Consider the following 20,912-nt stretch of genomic DNA (forward strand, 5'->3'; position numbering starts at 1 on the left):
GTGGGCAGAAACTAGAGCTGCTCCTTCCTCTACCTTGGTTACCTGCTAATAGCATCTGTTTTCGCTTCTGCCCCTGATGTCTGAGGTTCATTTTGACTCACTGGGTGTCTAGTCCACACCTGTTTCCCATCATTAACAGACACACAAAAATTTGGGGTCACTTGCCACTGAAGGCAATTTCATATGTTCTGTTGACTTAACTGGTGCAGAATCTGTTCAAACATTCTTTTGTTAAACGGAGCTTTAGCAGGTTGAAAGAAGAAATGCATGAAAACATGAAAAGCTTTAGATTTTCATCTAGGCAAGACTGCAAAAAGATGTACTAATATGGGTTAAGGAAACCAGTACATTTATTAGAGGAAGAGGAATAAACAGTGAGGTGGGAAAACATGCAGGTGACCTTTACTTAGACTGAGGAACTTCAAACTGCATGTAATAAAGCTAAGTATATAGGGGCAACGCAATGGGAGCAATTTGTTTTTGACACAAGTATCACCATACATGTTGGAAAGAACTAGAATATTGCTGAGTTTAAACTAGCTGTAACAACTGGGGAGGAGAGGTAGAAATGAGGGATGGGCAGGGCTGTGCCAGTTGTGAACAGCTCAACATAAACCTCTGCTCAACGTGCAGGAGAGGTCAAAAGAGAAAACAAAACATTAGAATGTTTAAAAAAGATAGGATAGCAAATTCTGAAGATACTTTAAAATGCCATTGTCAATCACCTGGATTACTGTGTTCAGCTCTTGTTGCTTTCTCAAAAAGAAAAACAAATGAAAGAGATCCAGAAATAGGTGACAAAAATGAGGGTCAGAAAGACTTCCATACGAAGAGACTGAAAACACTAGATGTGTTCAATTGATACAAAATAACTAATGGAACGGAGAATGTAAATTCTTGTTCTCTTGGCTTTACCTTTCTCATAATACAAGAACAGGGAAACATATATAACATTGAAAGGCAATAAACCAAAACCCAGTGACAGGAAGTACTACTTATACAGTGCATGATTAACCTGAGGAATATAGAGCTACCAGATTTATTAAGGCCAAGAGTTGGGTAAAAGAAGTATCAGACTGTTACTAATGAGAACATCTACAATTGTTAAATGATCAAATCCTTGTACATCAGAGTATAAGCCAGCAACACGCTGGTGTTTAGGAAGAAACTTCTGTGAATAGGCTATTCCATTACTGTCACTATGGGGCTACACATGGCACTGACCACTATCCGAGACCTGATGCTGGACTAGGTAGACCACTGGCCAGATCCAGCATGGCAATTTTTGTGTTAAGCGTAAATGTAAGATTGGTAGCTATAAATGTTTTTTGTAACAAACGTTGTCAAGAGACCTTTACTTCAGACAACATGCTGGTGAATTTTCCTGTCAGCTTTCATAACTTGTTTCTGTCCTTTTCCCCCACTCCCCAAGTTCAGTGTCCTGACTTCAAACAGAAAGAACTTATGAAAAATGACACCTGTCTAATAAGTATTGAGACATGACATCACCTTGGGTACATGTAACTTTTACCATTATAATTTTTCAATTTCCTTCTTATTAGAAGTGAAATTGGCTCACTTTATAATGGTCCATTTCACATAGCTACTTTTGAACTGGTGAACTTTTTGAGCTGATAGTTTTAACCCTTTCAGAAGAAATCCATCTCCCCATTGGTGTCTAGTTAAACTTTGCTTCTTTGGGAAGGATCTTTTTTCAGTTGTTATCTTAGCATCTTCCTCCATGGGAACTGTCAACATTTCCACTCCAAGGGTCCTTGCAGGTTCAGGGATTTCTAGAGAGTTCTATTGTAATCTGCTGAAGTGTACATTTTTATGTGTTTTTTTGTAAAAAATACATAAAATATCTTATTATATGGATCTGGCAGTCAGACAACCATAGAACTTGTTACAACAGTTCTTTTATCAAGACCAAACAAAGTTCTTATTTTGCATATTAGTTTGCCAGTGTATTGATTAGCTTTTTCAAAAACCAAGAGGAATTTATTCTGACTATATCTCAGCAGTTTATAATCTTATTTCTATCAATCATAAACATTTATTACTGATAAAAACATGATGAACCAAGATGTTGCTAGAGAATATATTTTATAGCTATCTTATAAATTATTCCATAGAAACCTCAAATCAACGAGGAGTCCTTGTGGCACCTTAGAGACTAACAAGTTTATTTGGGCATAAGCTTTCGTGGGCTAAAACCCACTTCATCAGATGCATGGAGTAGAACATACAGTAGGCAGGTATATATACACAGCATTTGAAAAGATGTGAGTTGCCTTACCAAGTGGGGGGGGTCAGTACTAACGAGCCAATTCAATTAAGGTGGAAGTGGGCTATTCTCAACAGTTGACAAGAAGGGATGGAAATCACTTTTGTAGTGCTAATGAGGCCAGTGTAAACAAGGTGGCCCATTTCAAACAGTTGACAAGAAGGTGTGAGTATCAGCTGGGGGGAATTAGTTTTTGTAATGACCCATCCACTCCTAGTCTTTATTCAGGCCCTATTTGATGGTGTCCAGTTTGTACCTTAATTCCAGTTCTGCAATTTCTCATTGGAGTCTGTTTTTGAAGGTTTTTTGTTAAATTGCCACTTTTAAGTCTGCTATTGAGTGTCCAGGGAGATTGAAGTGTTCTCCTACTGGTTTTTGAATGTTATAATTCCTGATGTCAGATTTGTGTCCATTTATTCTTTTGCGTAGAGACTGTCCAGTTTGGCCAATGTACATGGCAGAGGGGCATTGCTGGCACATGATGGCATATATCACATTGGTAGATGTGGAGGTGAACGAGCCCCTGATGGTGTGGCTGATGTGGTTAGGTCTGATGATGGTGTCCCTTGAATAGATATCTATGTACCTATATCTGTTCAAGGGACACGAAAGCTTATGCCCAAATAAATTCTAGTCTCTAAGGTGCCAGAAGGACTCCTTGTTGTTTTTGCTGATACAGACTAACATGGCTACCACTCTGAAACCTGTCTCCATAGAAACCTGTTTGTCATTTAAGTTTGTAGAGTATTTCGAAGTTGTCTATATGCTGTTATAACATTTTGTAAATTGAAAATCACTTTTGAAATCTTTTCCTCTTTAAATAAGAATTACATAACAAACTGTTTTGCCCTTTGTGTGATGGAGTCTCAAAGGCTTGAAAAATTAGGTCTTCTCTGTTCATGCTGGAGAATTCAAGTTAGTTTTATCTTTCATACTAAAAATCTAATTTACTGTAATCTATTGTAGATGCAGAGAATGTGGAACGTGTGTTGTTCACTGTCATCCAAGGAGCAGTGGACTATCCAGATCCTATTGCACAGAAAACATGCTTTATTATTCTTTCTAAGCTGGTGGAGCTTTGGGGTAAGTTTGCATTCATATTCTGACAGGTTTATGATCAGTAATTGTTAGAAGGATAAAATCTGAACAGTGCTTCTTTTTTTTCCCCCTCCTCCCCCCAGGGGGCAAAGATGGACCAGTAGGTTTTGCAGACTTTGTCTACAAGCACATTGTCCCTGCATGTTTCTTAGCGCCTTTAAAACAAACTTTTGACTTGGCAGATGCACAGACAGTATTGGTATGTATTATGAAATATTTATTTTAACATACACATGAAAACTTTTAGAAGTTGAAATATACATACAACAAAGAATTGATTTGACTGATAACACAAAAGCTTTTTCATTTATGTAAAACAATTAGATGGTCATTCTTTTGAGGGTGCTTAATTCTGCAGGTCCTCCTGCACTTAGAACTCAAGTTGATTTCAGTGAAAGATCTGTATGCAGACGACTTCAGGACTGAGTCCCTAACATAAATGTATAGTATTAACAAAAGTTAACATTCAATACTAGTTACTGACAAGAGTGTGTTGGGGTTGAAATCTTAAGGGTTTTTTTTTTCCTCCCCTGCAGGCTTTATCGGAATGTGCAGTGACATTAAAAACAATTCATCTCAAAAGGGTAAGGCTTGTAAAACTAAATGTTTCTCTTAAAGGTGTTTCTCGGAATTAAATTAATCTCCAGAAGCTAGTAAGTGTCTTTATGTGGAGAGAAGAATAAGATTAATTCCAGGGGAGTTAACAGAAATCACTGACTGGAATGAATGTTGTGTTTTGTCCCTCTTTATGTTGTTGTAAAACCTTTAAAGTTGTCACAAAATAACTGAATTTGTTTGTTCAAAAATTATTATTTAAATCAATTTTAATCCAGTGGTGGTTAATTACTCTGTTACTCAGTACAATAATTACACCAAGTGCAAGGGATCTGTGGTTTTGAAATAATTATGTTCTTTAGCAGATCTCTTTGCTTAAAGTAGCTTCATGCTGTAAAGTCACTAAAAATGGCATGTTCTTCTTTGTGTTTGCTCATGTCCATTTCATGTTAGTTGTGCGCACGTCGCGTGCATCATCGCCAGAGATTTTTCCATAAGTGGTATCTGTCGGGCCAACTCTAGTGCCCTCTGGTGCTGCGTGCTTATGCACTGGTATAAGGGGCACTGCTGGCCCCTCACCTTCTCAATTCCTTCTTACCGCCCGTGACAGTTGATGGAACAGCTCTTGTTGCTTCGGCAAGGCGTTATTCAGTGGTTTTCTCTTCAGCTTTGTTTTATTAGTCTGTTTAGTAGTAGCGTAAATAGAGTAAATAGTATTAGTGCAGATAGTCTCCCTCTCTTAGCATAGAGGGGCTCTCTTCGCCCCTGGGGCTGGGCATGCCCCAGTCCCTTGGCTTCAAACCTTGTGCCTTCTGTGGCAAGCCTGTGCTGGTGAGTGACCCGCACTTGCGTTGTCTGAAGTGTCTGAGAGAGGCTCACATATGAGAGTGCTGTGAAATCTGTCAGGACTTCACACCTTGTACAAAGAAAGGCTAGACTGAGAGCTAGTCTTCCGAACACCTCAGCTTTGGCGCAAAGCGCCCCTCTGGCACTGCATGTTTCTCAGCACCGTTTCCATCTGCAATGCTGAGGAAGAAGCATAAGAAACAGCAATCCAAGAGAGGATGTCTCCCCAGTGCTGAGCAAGGACAAATGGGGACAGCAGTGGAGTGTGACGTGCATCAGGCCGCTCCTCTGTCCCCGGCCCCTAGCGCCACTGTCAACTCCACACTACTTGCAGGGGTCCAGTGTGGGACCTCCTCTGGACACCAAGAAGTCATCACAGTGCCTTCCACCTGGAGGCCTTTGCAGTGGCCGGTGACTTAAGCTATGTCTACACTACGGGATTAATCCGAATTTATATAATTCGAATTTTGGAAACAGATTGTATAAAGTCAAATGTATGCGGCCACACTAAGCACATTAATTCAGCGGTGTGCGTCCATGTACCGGGGCTAGCGTCGATTTTCGGAGCGTTGCACTGTGGGTAGCTATCCCATAGTTCCCGCAGTCTCCTCCGCCCATTGGAATTCTGGGTTGAGATCCCAATGCCTGATGGGGCCAAAAACATTGTCGCGGGTGGTTCTGGGTACATCCTCCCCCCTCTCCAGGGAAGCAATGGCAGACAACTGTTTCGCACCTTTTTCCTGGGTGAACAGTGCAGACGCCGTACCACAGCAAGCATGGAGCCCGCTCGGCTCAAGACAGCAGTCATGAACATTGTAAACACCTCGTGTGTTATCGTGCAGTTTATGCTGAACCAGAACCTGCAAAACCAGGCGGCGAGGAGTAGGCTGCGGCGGCGAGAGTGATGAGGACATGGACATGGAATTCTATCAAACCGCGGGCCCCAGTGCTTTGGAGATCATGCTGTTAATGGGGCAGGTTATAGCCGTGGAACGCCGATTCTGGGCCCGGGAAACAAGCACAGACTGGTGGGACTGCATAGTGTTGCAGGTGTGGGACGATTACCAGTGGCTGCGAAACTTTCGCATGTGTAAGGGCACTTGCTTGGAACTTTGTGACTTGCTTTCCCCTGCCCTGAAGCGCCAGAATACCAAGATGAGAGCAGCCCTCACAGTTGAGAAGCGATTGATGATAGCCCTGTCATAACTATAAAGGGAAGGGTGACAGCTCTCCTGTGTACAGTGCTATGGAATCCCTCCTAGCCAGAGACTCCAAATCCTTTTACCTGTAAAGGGTTAAGAAGCTCGGGTAACCTGGCTGACACCTGACCCCAAGGACCAATAAGGGGACAAGATACTTTCAAATCTTGGGGGGGGAAAGGCTTTTGTGTGTGTCCTTTGTTTAAGGGGTTGTTCGCTCTTGGGACTGAGAGGGACCAGACATCAATCCAGGTTCTCCCCATCTTTCTAAACAAGTCTCTCTTATTTCAAAATTGTAAGTAAAAGCCAGGCAAGGCGTCTTAGATTTACTTTGTTTTCTCAACTTGTAAATGTACCTTTTACTAAAGTGCTTATCTTGTTTGCTATACTTTGAACCTAAGACAGAGGGGATTCCTCTGAGCTCTTTAAGTTTGATTACCCTGTAAAGCTATTTTCCATACTGATTTTGCAGAGATGATTTTTACCTTTTGCTTTCATTAAAAGCCTTCTTTTTAAAAACCTGATTGATTTCTCCTTGTTTTAAGATCCAAAGGGGGTTTGGATCTGTATTCACCAGGAGTTGGTGAAAGGAAGGAGGGGGGAAGGGTCAATTTCTCCTTGTTTAAAATCCAAGGAGTTTGGATCTGTATTCACCAGGGAATTGGTGAAAGGTTTCTCAAGGCTTCCCAGGGAGGGAATTCTTAAGATGGTGGCAGCGGACCAGAGCTAAGCTGGTAGATAAGCTTAGAAGTTTTCATGCAGGCCCCTACATTTGTACCCTAAAGTTCAAAGTAGGGATACAGCCTTGACAAGCCCTGTGGAAGCTTGCAACGCCAGACAGCTACCGGTCAGTCGGGAATCAATTTGGAGTGGGCAAATCTACTGTGGGGGCTGCTGTGATGCAAGTAGCCAAAGCAATCACTGAGCTGCTGCTACGAAAGGTAGTGACTCTGGGAAATGTGCAGGTCATAGTGAATGGCTTTGCTGCAATGGGATTCCCTAACTGTGGTGGGGCTATAGATGGAACCCATATCCCTATCTTGGCACCGAAGCACCAGGGTACCCAGTACCTAAACCGCAAGGGGTACTTTTAAATGGTGCTGCAAGCACTTGTGGATCACAAGGGACGTTTCACCAACATCAACGTGGGCTGGCCGGGAAGGGTTCATGACGCTCGCGTCTTCAGGAACACTAATCTGTTTAAACAGCTGCAGCAAGGGACTTACTTCCCGGACCAGAAGATAACCGTAGGGGATGTTGAAATGCCTATAGTTATCCTTGGGGACCCAGCCTACCCCTTAATGCCATGGCTCATGAAGCCATACACAGGCAGCCTGGACAGGAGTCAGGAGCTGTTCAACTACAGGCTGAGGAAGTGCAGAATGGTGGTAGAATGTGCATTTGGCCGTTTAAAAGGTCGCTGGCGCTCGTTACTGACTCGGTCAGACCTCAGCCGAACCAGTATCCCCATTGTTATTGCTGCTTGCTGTGTGCTCCACAATCTCTGTGAGAGTAAGGGGGAGACATTTATGGTGGGGTGGGAGGCTGAGGCAAATCGCCTGGCTGCTGATTATGCGCAGCCAGACACCAGGGCAATTAGAAGATCACACCAGGAAGCGCTGCGCATCAGAGAAGCTTTGAAAACCAGTTTCATGACTGGCCAGGCTACGGTGTGAAAGTTGTTTGTTGAAAATCCGCCCCCTTGATTGACTCTTTCCCTGTAAGCAAACCACCCTCCCCCCTTAAATCACAGCTTGCTTTTAAAGGAAATAAAGTCACTATCGTTTAAAAATCATGTTTTCTTTAATAATTGATTATAAACATAGGGAGAGAACCGACAAGGTAACCTGGGTGAGGTTTGGGAGGAGGATAGGAGGGAAGTAAAAGGCCACTGAAAAAATTCAATATAATGGCAGCCTTTTGGTTGGGCTGTCCACTGGGGTGGAGTGGGAGGGTGCACGGAGCCTTCCCCCCCCCCCCCCCCCGCGTTTTTACACGTCTGGATGAGGAGGATATGGAACATGGTGAGGGGGGAGGGAGGTTATACAGCGGCTGCAGCGGCAGTCTGTTATCCTGCTGCCGTTCCTGAAGCTCCACCAGACGCCGGAGCATGTCCGTTTGATCACGCAGCAGCCCCAGCGTTGCAGCCTGCCACCTCTCATCTCGAGCGTCCCTCATGACCTCACGTTCACTGGCATCTTTCCTGTATTTAGATACCGTGTCCTTCCACTCATTCAAATGAGCTCTTTCATTGCCGGTGCATTCCATTATTTCCGAGAACATCTCGTCTCGCGTCTTCTTTCTCCGCTGCCTTATCTGAGATAGCCTTAGGTACGGAGGAGGGAGGCTTGAAAAATTTGCAGCTGCTGGAGGGAGGGATGAAAAAAAGGAGAGAAGTTTTTAAAATGATACATTTTACAGAACAATGCTTATACGCTTTCATGGTGAACAACACTATTCACATTACATAGCACATGTGATTTCAGTACAAGGTCGCATTTTCCATCTTAATACTGAGCGCCTGTGGCTTCTGTATTAGAGATCACAGACACAGGTCCGGGCAACAGAATTCAGCTTACATGCAGCCATGGTAAGCCATTGTCTTTCGGCTTCTGCGCCCTCCTTTCCCACATACCAAGCAAAGCCCGTTGACTGCTGCGGTTTTCCTGTTAACCTTCAGCAGCAGAAAACAACCCTCCCCCCCCATCCAATTCTCTGGGATGATCGCTTTATCCCTCCCCCCACCGCATGGCTGGTATCAGGGAAGATCCCTGCAGAAACCAAACTAACCCCCCGCACCTCCCTCCCACCATGAATTGTCTGGGATGATCGCTGTGCCCCTCCCCCCACCGCGTGGCTGGTATCAGGGAAGATCCCTACTAGCCAAACGCGAAAAGCTCAGGGCCAATCTCCCCCCCCCACCCCACCCCCCTGGCGCTTGGCTAACTGCAGGGAAGGATTTCTTTTCAGCCACAGGCAAACAGCCCAGTAGGAATGGCCACCTCTGTCTCCTTAATTAAATTCCCGTATTTCAACCAGGTTACCATGAGCGATATCACTCTCCTGAGGATTACACAGCGAGATGAAGAACGGATGTTACTTGAATACCAGCAAACACCGGGACCATACGCTGCCAGGCTTTGTCAGGCAATGATACCAGATTACTTGCTGCAAGCATGGCGTGGTCAAGTGTCCTACCATGGAGGACGGAATAAGGCTGCACTGCCCAGAAACCTTGTGGCAAGGCTTTTGGAGTACCTCCAGGAGAGCTTCATGGAGATGTCCCTGGAGGATTTCCGCTCCATCCCCAGACACGTTAACACTTTTCCAGTAGCTGCACTGGCCACGAATGCATCCGAAGTCCTCAGGGCAAAGTAATAATTAAAAAACGCTTGCTTTTAAACCATGTTTTATATTTTAAAAGGTAAACTCACCTGAGGTCCCTTCTATTGGGTCATGGTCTTGGATACTGGGTTGGGAGGGTACTTCACTCAGGCTGAGAAAAAGATCCTGGCTGTTGGGGAGAACGGAGTGCTGTGTGCTCTCCGCAAGCTCGTCGTCCTCCTCCTCCTCTTCCCCATCCGCAGAATCCTCAGGTGTAGCTGATGAGATTACCCCCGCCTCGGAATCCACGGTCAGAGGTGGGGTAGTGGTGGCGGCCCCCCCTAAAACTGCATGCAGCTCGGCGTAGAAGCGGCATGTCCACGGCTCTGACCCGGAGCGACCGTTTGCCTCCTTTGTTTTTTGATAGGCTTGTCTGAGCTCCTTGACTTCCACGCGGCACTGATCTGAGTCCCTATTGTGGCCTCTTTCCATCATGCCCTTGGAGATTTTTTTTTCAAAAGTTTTGGCATTTCGTCTTTTCGAACGAAGTTCTGCTAGCACTGAATCCTCTCCCCATATAGCGATCAGATCCAGTACCTCCCGTACGGTCCATGCTGGTGCTCTTTTTCGATTATCGGCCTGCATGGTTACCTGTGCTGATAAGCTATCTGTGGTCACCTGTGCTCTCCACGCTGGGCAAACAGGAAATAAAATTCAAATGTTCGGGGGGCTTTTCCTGTCTACCTGGCCAGTGCATTCGAGTTCAGATTGCTGTCCAGAGCGGTCACAATGGTGCACTGTGGGATAGCTCCCGGAGGCCAATACCATCGAATTGCGGCCACACTAACCCTAATTCGAAATGACAATATCGAATTTGGCGCTACTCCGCTCGTCGGGGTGGAGTACAGAAATCGATTTTAAGAGCCCTTTATTTCGAAATAAATGGCTTCGTTGTGTGGACGGGTGCAGGGTTAATTCGATTTAACGCTGCTAAATCCGAATTAAAGTCATAGTGTAGACCAGGCCTTACTATTGCTCCCAGTACCCCTGACCCCAATGGAACAACCACTGGCTCTGAGCATGACCAGCAGAAGGGAGCATGGGGCTCCGAGCACATACCTGGCACTGGGGCCCTCTATCATCTATGAGGTCTTTCACAATCTGGCACTGGTTCCTGGACCCTCGGCACCGACTGGCGGAAGCGAGGAGTACCACTCCCCCTTGGTCACCTCAGGAGGATGCTTCTTCGGAGTTGGAGGTGAAGCCCTACACCCAGCCTAAGAGCCGCCATCACTACCCATCCTACATCCCGCCAGACCCCCGTGCGGACCCCCCCATTGGTACCTGGCCTGGAGGACAGTGGCCGATGCAGGTCCGGTGGCCGTTCTGAAATCTGTGGGGACTTCTCCTGTACTGGGACTGCCATCCCACTGGTCCTACTCAGTTGCATCCGAGAGGAAGGTCCACGCCCTGCTGGGCTCGGCACCTGACCCTTCTCCAATACCGACACGCAAGATGTGGGCCCAGGGGACGTAATCAGGGCAGAAGAAGAGGAGGAAACTCCCCCTCCAGCTCAGACCTTTTCCTTCTCCCCAGATGAGGGAGGGGCCGAGCAGCTTGCTACTTCAAGATGACTTTAGAGCCCATTGGGAGCTTCTAAAGAGGATAGCTACTAACTTAGGGCTAGAGGTCAAGGTTCTCAGGGAGTCTTCACATAGCCTCATTAGATGGGGCTGCTGCAGCCAAAATGTCAAAGTGGCCCTACCCATTAATGAGGCTGCTATAGGTCCAGTCAGAGCCCTATGGCAGACCCCATCTTCTCTCCCTCCCACCTCCAAACAGGGTAGAGAAGAAATACTATGTATCGACAAAGGGATATGAATACTTACATTCTCACCCCTCTCCCAGGTCCCTAGTGGTCTCAGAGGCCAATGAGAGGGACAGACAAGACCAGACAAGCGCTACCTCCAAGCAGAAGGACTTTAAAAAGCTAGACCCGTTGAATAAATTTTTCTGACAAACAGGCAGGTTTTAGCTTTGTATTTCTAACCAACAAGCCCTGCTTGGGAGGTATGATTACAATATGTGGGACTGTATGGCGAAGTTTAAAGACTTGCTGCCTCAGGACTCCAGCCAAGAGTTTTTCACCCTCTTAGAGGAAGGAAAGAACGTAGCCAGAGCCTCACTCCAAGTGGGCCTGGATGCAGCTGATGGGGCAACCAGAAGGATGGCTTCTGCAGTGGTCATGGGGTAGTGCTCATGGCTTCAATTCTCTGGGCTCCTACTGGCGGTTCAACAACTGATCCAAAACCTCCCATTCGAGGGTACCTCTCTTCTGTCAGAGCAAACGGACACAAAGCTCCATGGTCTGAAGGACTCCAGGGCTACCCTCAGATTCCTGTTCAGAGCAAGTCCACCAGGTCTTGCTAGGTAGTAGGGAGCCATCTACTAGAGCTACTTACCTGGCTAAGTGGAAACATTTCTTGGTATGGTCTTCCCAATGAGGTCTTTCTCCAACTGGGTCTTCCCTTCAATCTGTACTGGAATACCTGCTCCATCTGAAACAACAAGGTCTGGCCCTCGCATATATCCAGGTCGACCTAGCAGCAATCTGAGCCTTCCACCCTCTGGTGAGCTGCAGGTCAGTCTTATCACATGAGATGTCCATTCGCTTTCTTAAAGGCTTTACCCTGAAATTTGCAAGCCAATTCCACTGTGGGATTTAAACTTGGTCCTGTCAAGACTCATAGGCCCTCAGCCATGGGCGGCGGGTGGAGCCCCACTTTGGGGAGGCTGGCCCCGGCTCTGCCCCTTTCTCCCCCGCCCCAAGCCGGCCGGAACCCTAAGACACTCCCTCACCATCCCACCCGGAGGAGCCCCGAGACACCCTCCACGGCTGAAGCCCCAAGACACACACACACACACACACACACACACACACACACACACACACACACACACACACACACACACAACCCCCCCCCCCTTGGCTGGGGGAGCCTCGAGTCGGCTGAAGCCCTGAGACCCTTCCCCCACCCCTCTACCTGCCCAGAGGAGCCCTCAGCTGGCCGAAGCCCTGAGCTTACTTGCCCAGAGTCCCGGGCAAGCTGCAGCTGCGCCTCCCCTCCCCAGACACCAAGCCGCCTGGAGAAAAGCGTGCATCTCTCTTCCCTGGAAGAAGCTTTTGCTATGCCCCATGCAGGTTCTGGGGCAACTGAGGAGGCAGTAGCACGTACGGCCTCCTCAACTGCCCGGAACCTGCATGCGGCATAATAAATCAAAAACTTTCCCCCAAACCCCACAACTGGGGGTCCAGCGGCTGCAGCTCAGCCTCCCCGTGCCTATTATACCCGCTGCCCATGCCCTCTGCTGTTTCTCTCCTGGAAGGTCGCCTTCCTGGTAGTGATGATCTCAGTCAGAAAGGTCTTGGAAATCAGGGCCCTTACATCAGAACCACCATACACAGTGTTCTTTAAGACCAGGTTCAACTGTACCCCAACCTGGCTTCCTTCCAAAGGTGGTTCCATAGTAACCAGGCCATTTTCCTGCCAGTTTTCTTCCCAAAACTGCACAAGAATTCAGAAGAGCAGCGGCTTTACTCGTTGGACATTAGACATACTGTAGCCTTCTATATTGAGAGGATCAAGCCATTCTGTAGATCTGCACAACTCTTCGTGCCAATAGCAGAAAGTATGAAATGCCTACCAGTCTCAGCCCAGAGAATCTCATCCAGGATAGCCTCCTCTATTCAGGCATGCTATAAGCAGGCGGGCATCCCACCTCCTGCTATCTTGACAATTCATTCAACGAGAGCTCAGGCTTCATCGGCGGCATTTCTGACTCAGGTCCTGATCTGCAGGGCTGCAACCTGGTCGTCAGTGCATACCTTCTCCGTTCACTACACCATCACCCAGCAGGCTCGAGATGATGCCAGGTTTGGGAGAGCAGTGTTGCAATCCGCATGTCCATGAATTCTGAGCCCATCTCCTTTGTACTGCTTGTGAGTCACCTAACGTGAAATGGATATGAGCAAGCACCTGAAGAAATAATGGTTACTACCCTTTCCGTAAGTGGTGTTCTTCGAGATGTGGTGTTTGTGTCCATTCCATGGCCCACCCTCCTACCCTTTTGTTGGAGTTAGCCAGCAAGAAGGAACTGAGAGGGTATGGGGCCAGCAGTGCCCCTTATACCGACACATAAGGGCATGGCACCAGAGGGTGCTAGAGCCGGCTCAACAGATGCTGAATGAAAAATGTCTGGCAACAGTGCATGCAGCACATGCACACCTAATGTGGAATGGACATGAGCAACACATCTCTGAGCAACAGTTATGGAAAGGCTAGTAACTGGTTTTTTTGTTTTTGTTTTTTCTTTCTTTCTTGACAGATCTGTGTATTCGGTGTCAGATACGCAGGTTTTAGTGACTAAAATAAGTTTTTGCTATTTGTTACTCTTGTTCACAATGTTGCAAAGCCAACATAGATATGTGAGAATTATCTGGATTCTATTTCTTATACCTCACAAACAAACGAAATTGTAAGTTCCAACTATGGGGCTAATAAGTGAATTGGAGGTACCTTTTTTGGTAAATGGCCACAAAATCCCTGGTAACATTACATATATGTCATTTGCCCTAACAAAACAGCATACATTTAGAAGATTATTACAGAGATGACTACTAGCCATCAGTCTCTAGGAGTACATCCGGGTGCTGAATTTCTCAATCATTCTGAAACCAACGAGTTTTGTCATTAGTGGGAGCAGTAACTTAAGGTGGAGCTATAGTGTGGTAAATGTGCTGGCATATATTTCCTCTTAATGCGGCACACTTCTGAGTTGTGAAGTATGACAAAACGGAGGCCCTAAGGTCCATCTAGTTAAATTGGCTATCATTACATTTAACTTTCATTACTCTTGCAGTTTTAATTCAGACGGGTTTCTTTTTAAAAGCGCATGTTTTATTCTGTTTAACAAATGAAACTAAAATATAATGGGGTTCTTAACTTTATAACTAATGCTGAAACTTGGAGAAATCTTTTACTTTACAACAACTTATAATTAAGGTTAAGATTTTGTCATGGTTATTTTTAGTAAAAGTAATGGACAGGTCGCAGGCAATAAACAAAAATTCACAGGAGCCATGACCTGTCCTGACTTTTTTATTAAAAATAACAGGGGAAGAGGGCTGGGGAAGGAATGACAGCGGGAGCCCTATGGGGGGACTGACAGACCCATCCCCACCACTGTGAGTCGGGAGCACAGCCCCAGCTCTGGCACAGGCAAAAAGGAGTGGGGGAACGTGTGGCCCTGGCTGCAGCTGCAAGGGGCGTGGGGGGGGGGGGGCGGCCCTGGTTTTGGCCCTGCCACTGACAGCTGAAGTCAAGGAGGTCTGGTGAATTCTCAGAATCTGGGTCCTCCGTGACTAAATTGTATCCTTACTTATAATACATAAAACTTGCTACTTGGAGTACTACTGTTGCTACTGATACCTTCTCCATGAAGGGCCAAAACTAATTAACTCTTCTTAAAACTATCTTATACCCTAAAACATATCCCTAATGACTTTTATTGTTAATTTATAAGGCTACATTTAACCAAGCAAAATTGTGGTTTGATATCTTTTCCAGGGCCCTGAATGCATTCACTATCTTCAGCAAGAATATCTGCCTTCACTGCAGGTAGCTCCTGAAATAATCCAGGTAGGAACCTTTTCTAGTTGGTATTTCAAATATTTAAAAGTGAAAACTGAAGACAATATCAAAAGTCGTGTTGGTAAGCTTAATTTTTCCTGTTTTACTTTTCACACAATTGCTATGTAGTACTAAAACAACATGACAAAAAGAATATTATTAAAATTAGGGATGTAAATATCAGTTAAAGTTAACCAGTTAAACGATTAAAATTATATAGTTTAACTGGTTAACCGTTAACCGAGGTAGTTCGTGGGGCCTGGCACAGCTTGGCTGGGGTTAACGATTAAGTTGGCTTAACCAGTAAGCCTAATGCTTACCGTTTAACCTTTTACATCCCTAATTAAAATACAGCATACAGGAAAACTATCCACAAGTTGACAGTACAAATACCAACTTAGTGCCGTTAAACTCAGTGATTTAAAGCCTTCCCTCAGAAAACATCTGTCATTAGATCCTCAGTCCAGTGTAAAAGATTAATTCTAGTTATGCAGCCAGCTTTCCAAAAGAATCTGGGTGGAAACTTATTTAGATGGAGGACTGAAGCAAGAGATGCATCTGAAACCAATAATCAAGTATTTTGATACCCGCAAGGTGTTAACATTTGTTTGTGAAGGTATTTGCCCAGAATAGGCAACTGAAAAAATATTTTAGCCCCTTTAGAGTTGCCCAGATGTCATCTTAGTATGCTTTGTCTGGTTCTGCCCTCAGAGATACTGATGTATACTTAGGAAGCACAAGTACTTCTAAGTATTATTTTGGTTGAGTATTTGTGAATGTTTCCACAGTCCAAATCTCTGGAGTAAAAACTATATAGCTATAGATCTTATTACAAGTGTTAGTCTAGTTTAAGTGACTACCATATTGGTAGTAAAAATAAACATTTCATAGCCGTCATTTCTTTTTAATAAGACTTAAATCTGAGAAATTAAAGTACAGGGAATTTTGATTTTATAAAAATGGGTACAGAAATATTTTTATATTAAAGATCGCATTAATTCAGTGGATCAATTTTCTGTAGTGTTTTTGGTCTTACTAATGTACAAGGTTCTTGTACATTACAATAATTCTTGCACTTAAAAATAGACAAGAGATACAGTGTTTTCAGCAATTAAAGTATTTTTTCAAGCTTGATTGTTTCAACAGTTAATGTGATTAGGGCATTTTAAAAGATACACTAAATGTTATCTGGGTGAACTAGTTTGATTAGATGTTGAGTGCCAAGTAGAAATAGAGGATGTCAATTCTGATCTGTGAGTGAACTTGGAGGTTGAAGCGGTCAGACCTGCTTCTTTGGAAGATAGTATTTACCATCGTAGTGTGACTTAAATTGTGAAACCAGTTGACTTAACAGCATAAATAATACTTGTGTGATAATTTATACTAAAGATAAAGGAAGGCTTCTTACATATCCATACGTTACCCTTTGATCCATGGTTGTAACTGCTTTGTCAGGAATTGTGCCACAGAGTGAGGACAGAATGACTCTTTATCTTGAAATACTCATATTAACAATACTTAACACATGTAGTGCTTTACATGTTCAAAGTACTGTACAAAATTGGGGAGGTAGGTGTTATCCTGATTAAACTTTAAGGAGAAACAGAGGAGATAACATTACTGCAGTGCCACGAGTCATGCAAAGGCAAGTTTAGAGCCATGGACCTCCTGACTTCAGTCCTCCAATCTATGCTCTGTTATCATTCAAAATGTAAAATAGGTTGCTAAAAACTGTAAACATCTGTTCTCCTCTGAAGCATATCTGAGGGGAGCCAAAACCTATGATTCATCCTTACTGGCCGGTAAAATGCATAGTTTACCTCTTCTTTTAAAGAAAAGGGCGGGGGGGAGGGGAGAGCATAGTGGGGAAAATATGAACTTCAATTCTGTGGCTGAAATATAAACTTCTGTTACTCATTGCATCTCAAGCACTTATTTTGTTTATCCATCTAGCTACAATGTATTTAAATATTAATTCTCATTGCTCATTTACAGGAGTTTTGTCAAGCACTTCAGCAGCCTGATGCTAAAGTTTTTAAAAATTACTTAAAGGTAAGTTTAAGTACAGTGTGTTTCCTTATTACAATATACATATTTCACTGATTTATGGTAGTGATTTGAAGGCAAGTGAGAACATATCTCTGGTGCTCTAACTTAACAAAATGATTCTATGGATGTTTTGTGTATTGCAACCTGCAAAGTTAAAAATGGTCATTCTTTTTTTTTTTTTTCCTTTTTTTCTTTTTCCTTCCAAACAACTTAAACACTATTAAATTGTCATTTGATTTCTTTGGTCATATATCCAATGAGATGGTATCCATTTGGCCTATGTATCAAATTGATAACTTGAACAGGCAGGGCATAACTGCCATGGTTCTAAAATATGTATGATAATACTTCCCTTCATCATAGCTGTTCTGTACTGCAAAAAAGTTTGAGTACCACCATCAATAGATTTTTAGATGGAACCACTTCTGTGTTGAGCTTCAGGGAGACAATCAGTCCCCTCAAATTAATGTGCACATATTAGTGTAAAGACATTAACTCTAACCATACTATGAATATGTATAATCTGTATTTCCTCAAGCTTTAGCAAGGCTTGTGTATAAATACTATTGTGTTTTTTTTTTTTTTTTTTTTTAATACAGGTATTCTTTCAAAGAGCAAAGCCCTAAGGAAAATACTGGAATCCCCTGTACCTGCTTCCATAATCAGGAACTCCAGTTATTTATACAAATGCTAACTTTTTGTGCCATTTGAACTGGTTTTGTTTTTAAAGATGTTGCTTTCTGCTTACATCAGTAAATATTTTAGTATTTGGAAAAATGCAAATGAATATGCACCGCTTCTGTGTCTCATTAGATACATGTAAGGTATGTGACAACATGAGAAGTTGCCTGCATGCCTATTCCAACCCTTTTACTTTGTGTAGGATGGTTTAAGTTTATGCTGTAACAAATACAGCAGTAAAATACCTGACTTTTATTTTTGAAATAAAAAAATATGAAAATCTAAGACCATAGTGGTTATTAAACTGTACATTTTTAAAGATACTGAGTAAAACATGTTTTCATGAGACATGAATTTAATTTGTTCATGTATGGTGACATGAAAAATAAAACAATCAAACTCATTTTTGTAGATAGTCATTTCATTGAAATTGTCTTAATGCTAAAGTGTATATTCTACAAAACACAGATTGGTTTAATAAATTATGATTAAAAATAGGAACTGGTTCTACTTTTTTATCAAAATAAATTTTATGTAGTGAAAAAGTACAGGTCTCTGACTCATTGTGTTGAATCTTTAGGTGTTACAATCAGTAAACTGTAGAACATTGTATTAGTTTTGAGCAAGAAATAGCAATTCTATTGGTACTTTGATACAGTGTTATGGTCAGTTAGGATATTTACTGTCCTGTGTGTGGATGAACCAAGCAAAAATTGCATTTATTACAATATATTTCATTTGTACCAATGGCTTGTGCCTCTGTGGTTCCCCAACTGATGTTGTTGTATGCAGGCTACTATCAGAAAATTTGGTGGGGGAAAAACATAGTTATGCAATGAGTCCTAGTTTTCTCCCAAGAATAAATATCTACATAAGATTGTGGAGTCCACATATCCCACAGATAATCAAGAGTGGGCAATTTTTTTCTACATTATATAGTACTTTAAAATAAGACTAAAGATTCACAGTACTCATTTAAAAAATGACAGCCTGTCCTTCAACTAGGCTACTGCAAACCAGATTACTAGGAGTAGAAAGGCTGCCAAATAACTAATCCTAGGAATGTCCAGCAAGGACCTGAATTTTCTGACCGTCATTAGCAGATTCACAGTGTGGTACAACTGGAACAAATTCCAATACACTTGTGGAAGGACTCAACCACCCCCACCCACAATGATTATCAAATACCTTCTGAACTAATTGTCACATTTCTTGACTAAAAGGATAGTCCTGTGGGACAGAGGTGGTGAAGTCCAATGTTATATGGCTCTCTAGGGAGATACCAAGAACAAACTGAGGGACTGCCCTCTTGGTGTGGATTCTTCAGTGATTTAAATTTTCACTGGCTCTAACAGAGTCCTGGCTCACTTTCATTATATTACCTATAATCTAATTATTAGGGCTGTGGATTAATCACAGTTAACTCACACAATTAACTCAAAAAAATTAATCACGATTAATCACTGTTTTAATCGCATTGTTAAACAATAGAGTACCAGCTGAAATGTATTAAATGTTGTGGGTATTTTTCTACATTTTCATATATATTGTATCTGTGTTGTAATTGAAATCAAAGTGTATAGTCTTTTTTATTACAAATATTTGCACTGTAAAAATGATGAAATAGTATTTTTCAATTCCTCATACAAGTACTTAGTGCAATCTTTGTTGTGAAAGTGCAACGTAGATTTTGTTACATAACTGCATTCAAAACCAAAACAATGTAAAACTTCAGAGCCTACAAGTCTGCTCAGTCCTACTTGTTCAGCCAATCACTAAGAGAAACAAGTTTGTTTACATTTACAGGAGATAATGCTGCCCTTTTTTATTTACAATGTCATCAGAAAGTGAGAAGAGGCATTTGCATGGCACTTTTGTAGACGGCATTGCAAGGTATTTATGTGCCAGATAGGCTAAACTTTCATATGCCCCTTCATGCTTCGGCCACCATTCTAGAGGACATGCTTACATGCTGATGACGCTCGTTAAAGAAATAATGCATTAATTAAATTTGTGGCTGAACTCCTTTGGGGAGAGTTTTATGTCTCCTGCTCTTTTACCCCCATTTTGCCATATATTTCATGTTATAGCAGTCTCGGATGATGACGACCCAGCACATGTTGTTCATTTTAAGAACACTTTCACTGCAGATTTGACAAAACACAAAAGTTACCAATGTGAGATTTCTAAAGATAGCTACAGCACTAGACCCAAGGTTTAAGAATCTGAAGTGCCTTCCAAAATCTGAGAGGGACGAGGTGTGGAGCATGCTTTCAGAAGTCTTAAATGAGCAACACTCCGATGTGGAAGCTAGAGAACCCGAACCACCAAAAAAGAAAATCAGCCTTCTGCTAGTGGCATCTGACTCAGATAATGAAAATGAACATGCGTTGGTCCGCACTACTTTGGATTGTTATTGAGCAAAACCCATCATCAGCATGGATGCATGTCCTCTCAAATGGTGGTTGAAGCATGAAGGGACATATGAATCTTTAGTGCATCTGGCACGTAAATATCTTGCAATGCCAGCTACAACAGTGCCATGAGAATGCCTGTTCTCACTTTCAGGTGATGTAAACAAGAAGTGGGCAGCATTATCTCCTGCAAATGTAAACAAACTTGTTTGTCTGAGCAATTGGCTGAACAATAGGACTGAGTGGACTGTAGGCTCAAAAGTTTTAAATTTTTATTTTTGAATGCAGTTTTTTTGTACCTAATTCTAAACTTGTAAGTTCAACTTTCATGATAAAGAGATTGCACTATAGTACTTGTATTAGGTGAACTGAAAAATACTGTTTCTTTTGTTTTTTTACAGTGCAAATACTTGTAATAAAAAATAAATGTAAAGTGAGTCCTGTACACTTTGTATTCTGTGTTGTAACTGAAATCAATATATTTGAAAATGTAGAAAACCTCAAAAATATTTAAATAAATTGTTTAACAATGCGATTAATTGCGATTCAGTTTTTTTATTGCTTGACAGCCCTACTAATTATATAGGGGCTAGACTGGAGGGTGCAAGGTAGCAATTATGCCTCAAGCCAGATTTCTTCCTGCTTGTTCCTGGCTGTATTTGGTCCTGGACAATAGCAAATTACTACCTTTCATGTGCCCCTTCAGCTGGCTGGCATGTTTGGGGCAGAGTCCAAGTTTCACCCACCTCTTTCCCACCTGCTGAGGCAA

The 20,912-nt window shown here is 43.0% G+C and overlaps 1 protein-coding gene across 1 annotated transcript in view; it reads left to right on the top strand.

The window, feature by feature from the left end:
• Positions 1-18,210, top strand: part of XPOT (exportin for tRNA) — a 73,957-nt gene extending 55,747 nt beyond the window's left edge. The window contains exons 20-25 of the mRNA XM_065412718.1: positions 3,254-3,370; positions 3,469-3,584; positions 3,922-3,969; positions 14,937-15,008; positions 16,995-17,051; positions 17,648-18,210. Of these exons, the coding sequence (XP_065268790.1) occupies positions 3,254-3,370; positions 3,469-3,584; positions 3,922-3,969; positions 14,937-15,008; positions 16,995-17,051; positions 17,648-17,674 (437 nt within the window). The 3' untranslated portion in view covers positions 17,675-18,210. The remainder of the gene's footprint in view (positions 1-3,253; positions 3,371-3,468; positions 3,585-3,921; positions 3,970-14,936; positions 15,009-16,994; positions 17,052-17,647) is intronic.
• Positions 18,211-20,912: the final 2,702 nt, after the last annotated feature.

Source organism: Emys orbicularis, chromosome 1 (assembly GCF_028017835.1).
Source record: "Emys orbicularis isolate rEmyOrb1 chromosome 1, rEmyOrb1.hap1, whole genome shotgun sequence".
NCBI classification, from domain to species: domain Eukaryota; kingdom Metazoa; phylum Chordata; order Testudines; family Emydidae; genus Emys; species Emys orbicularis.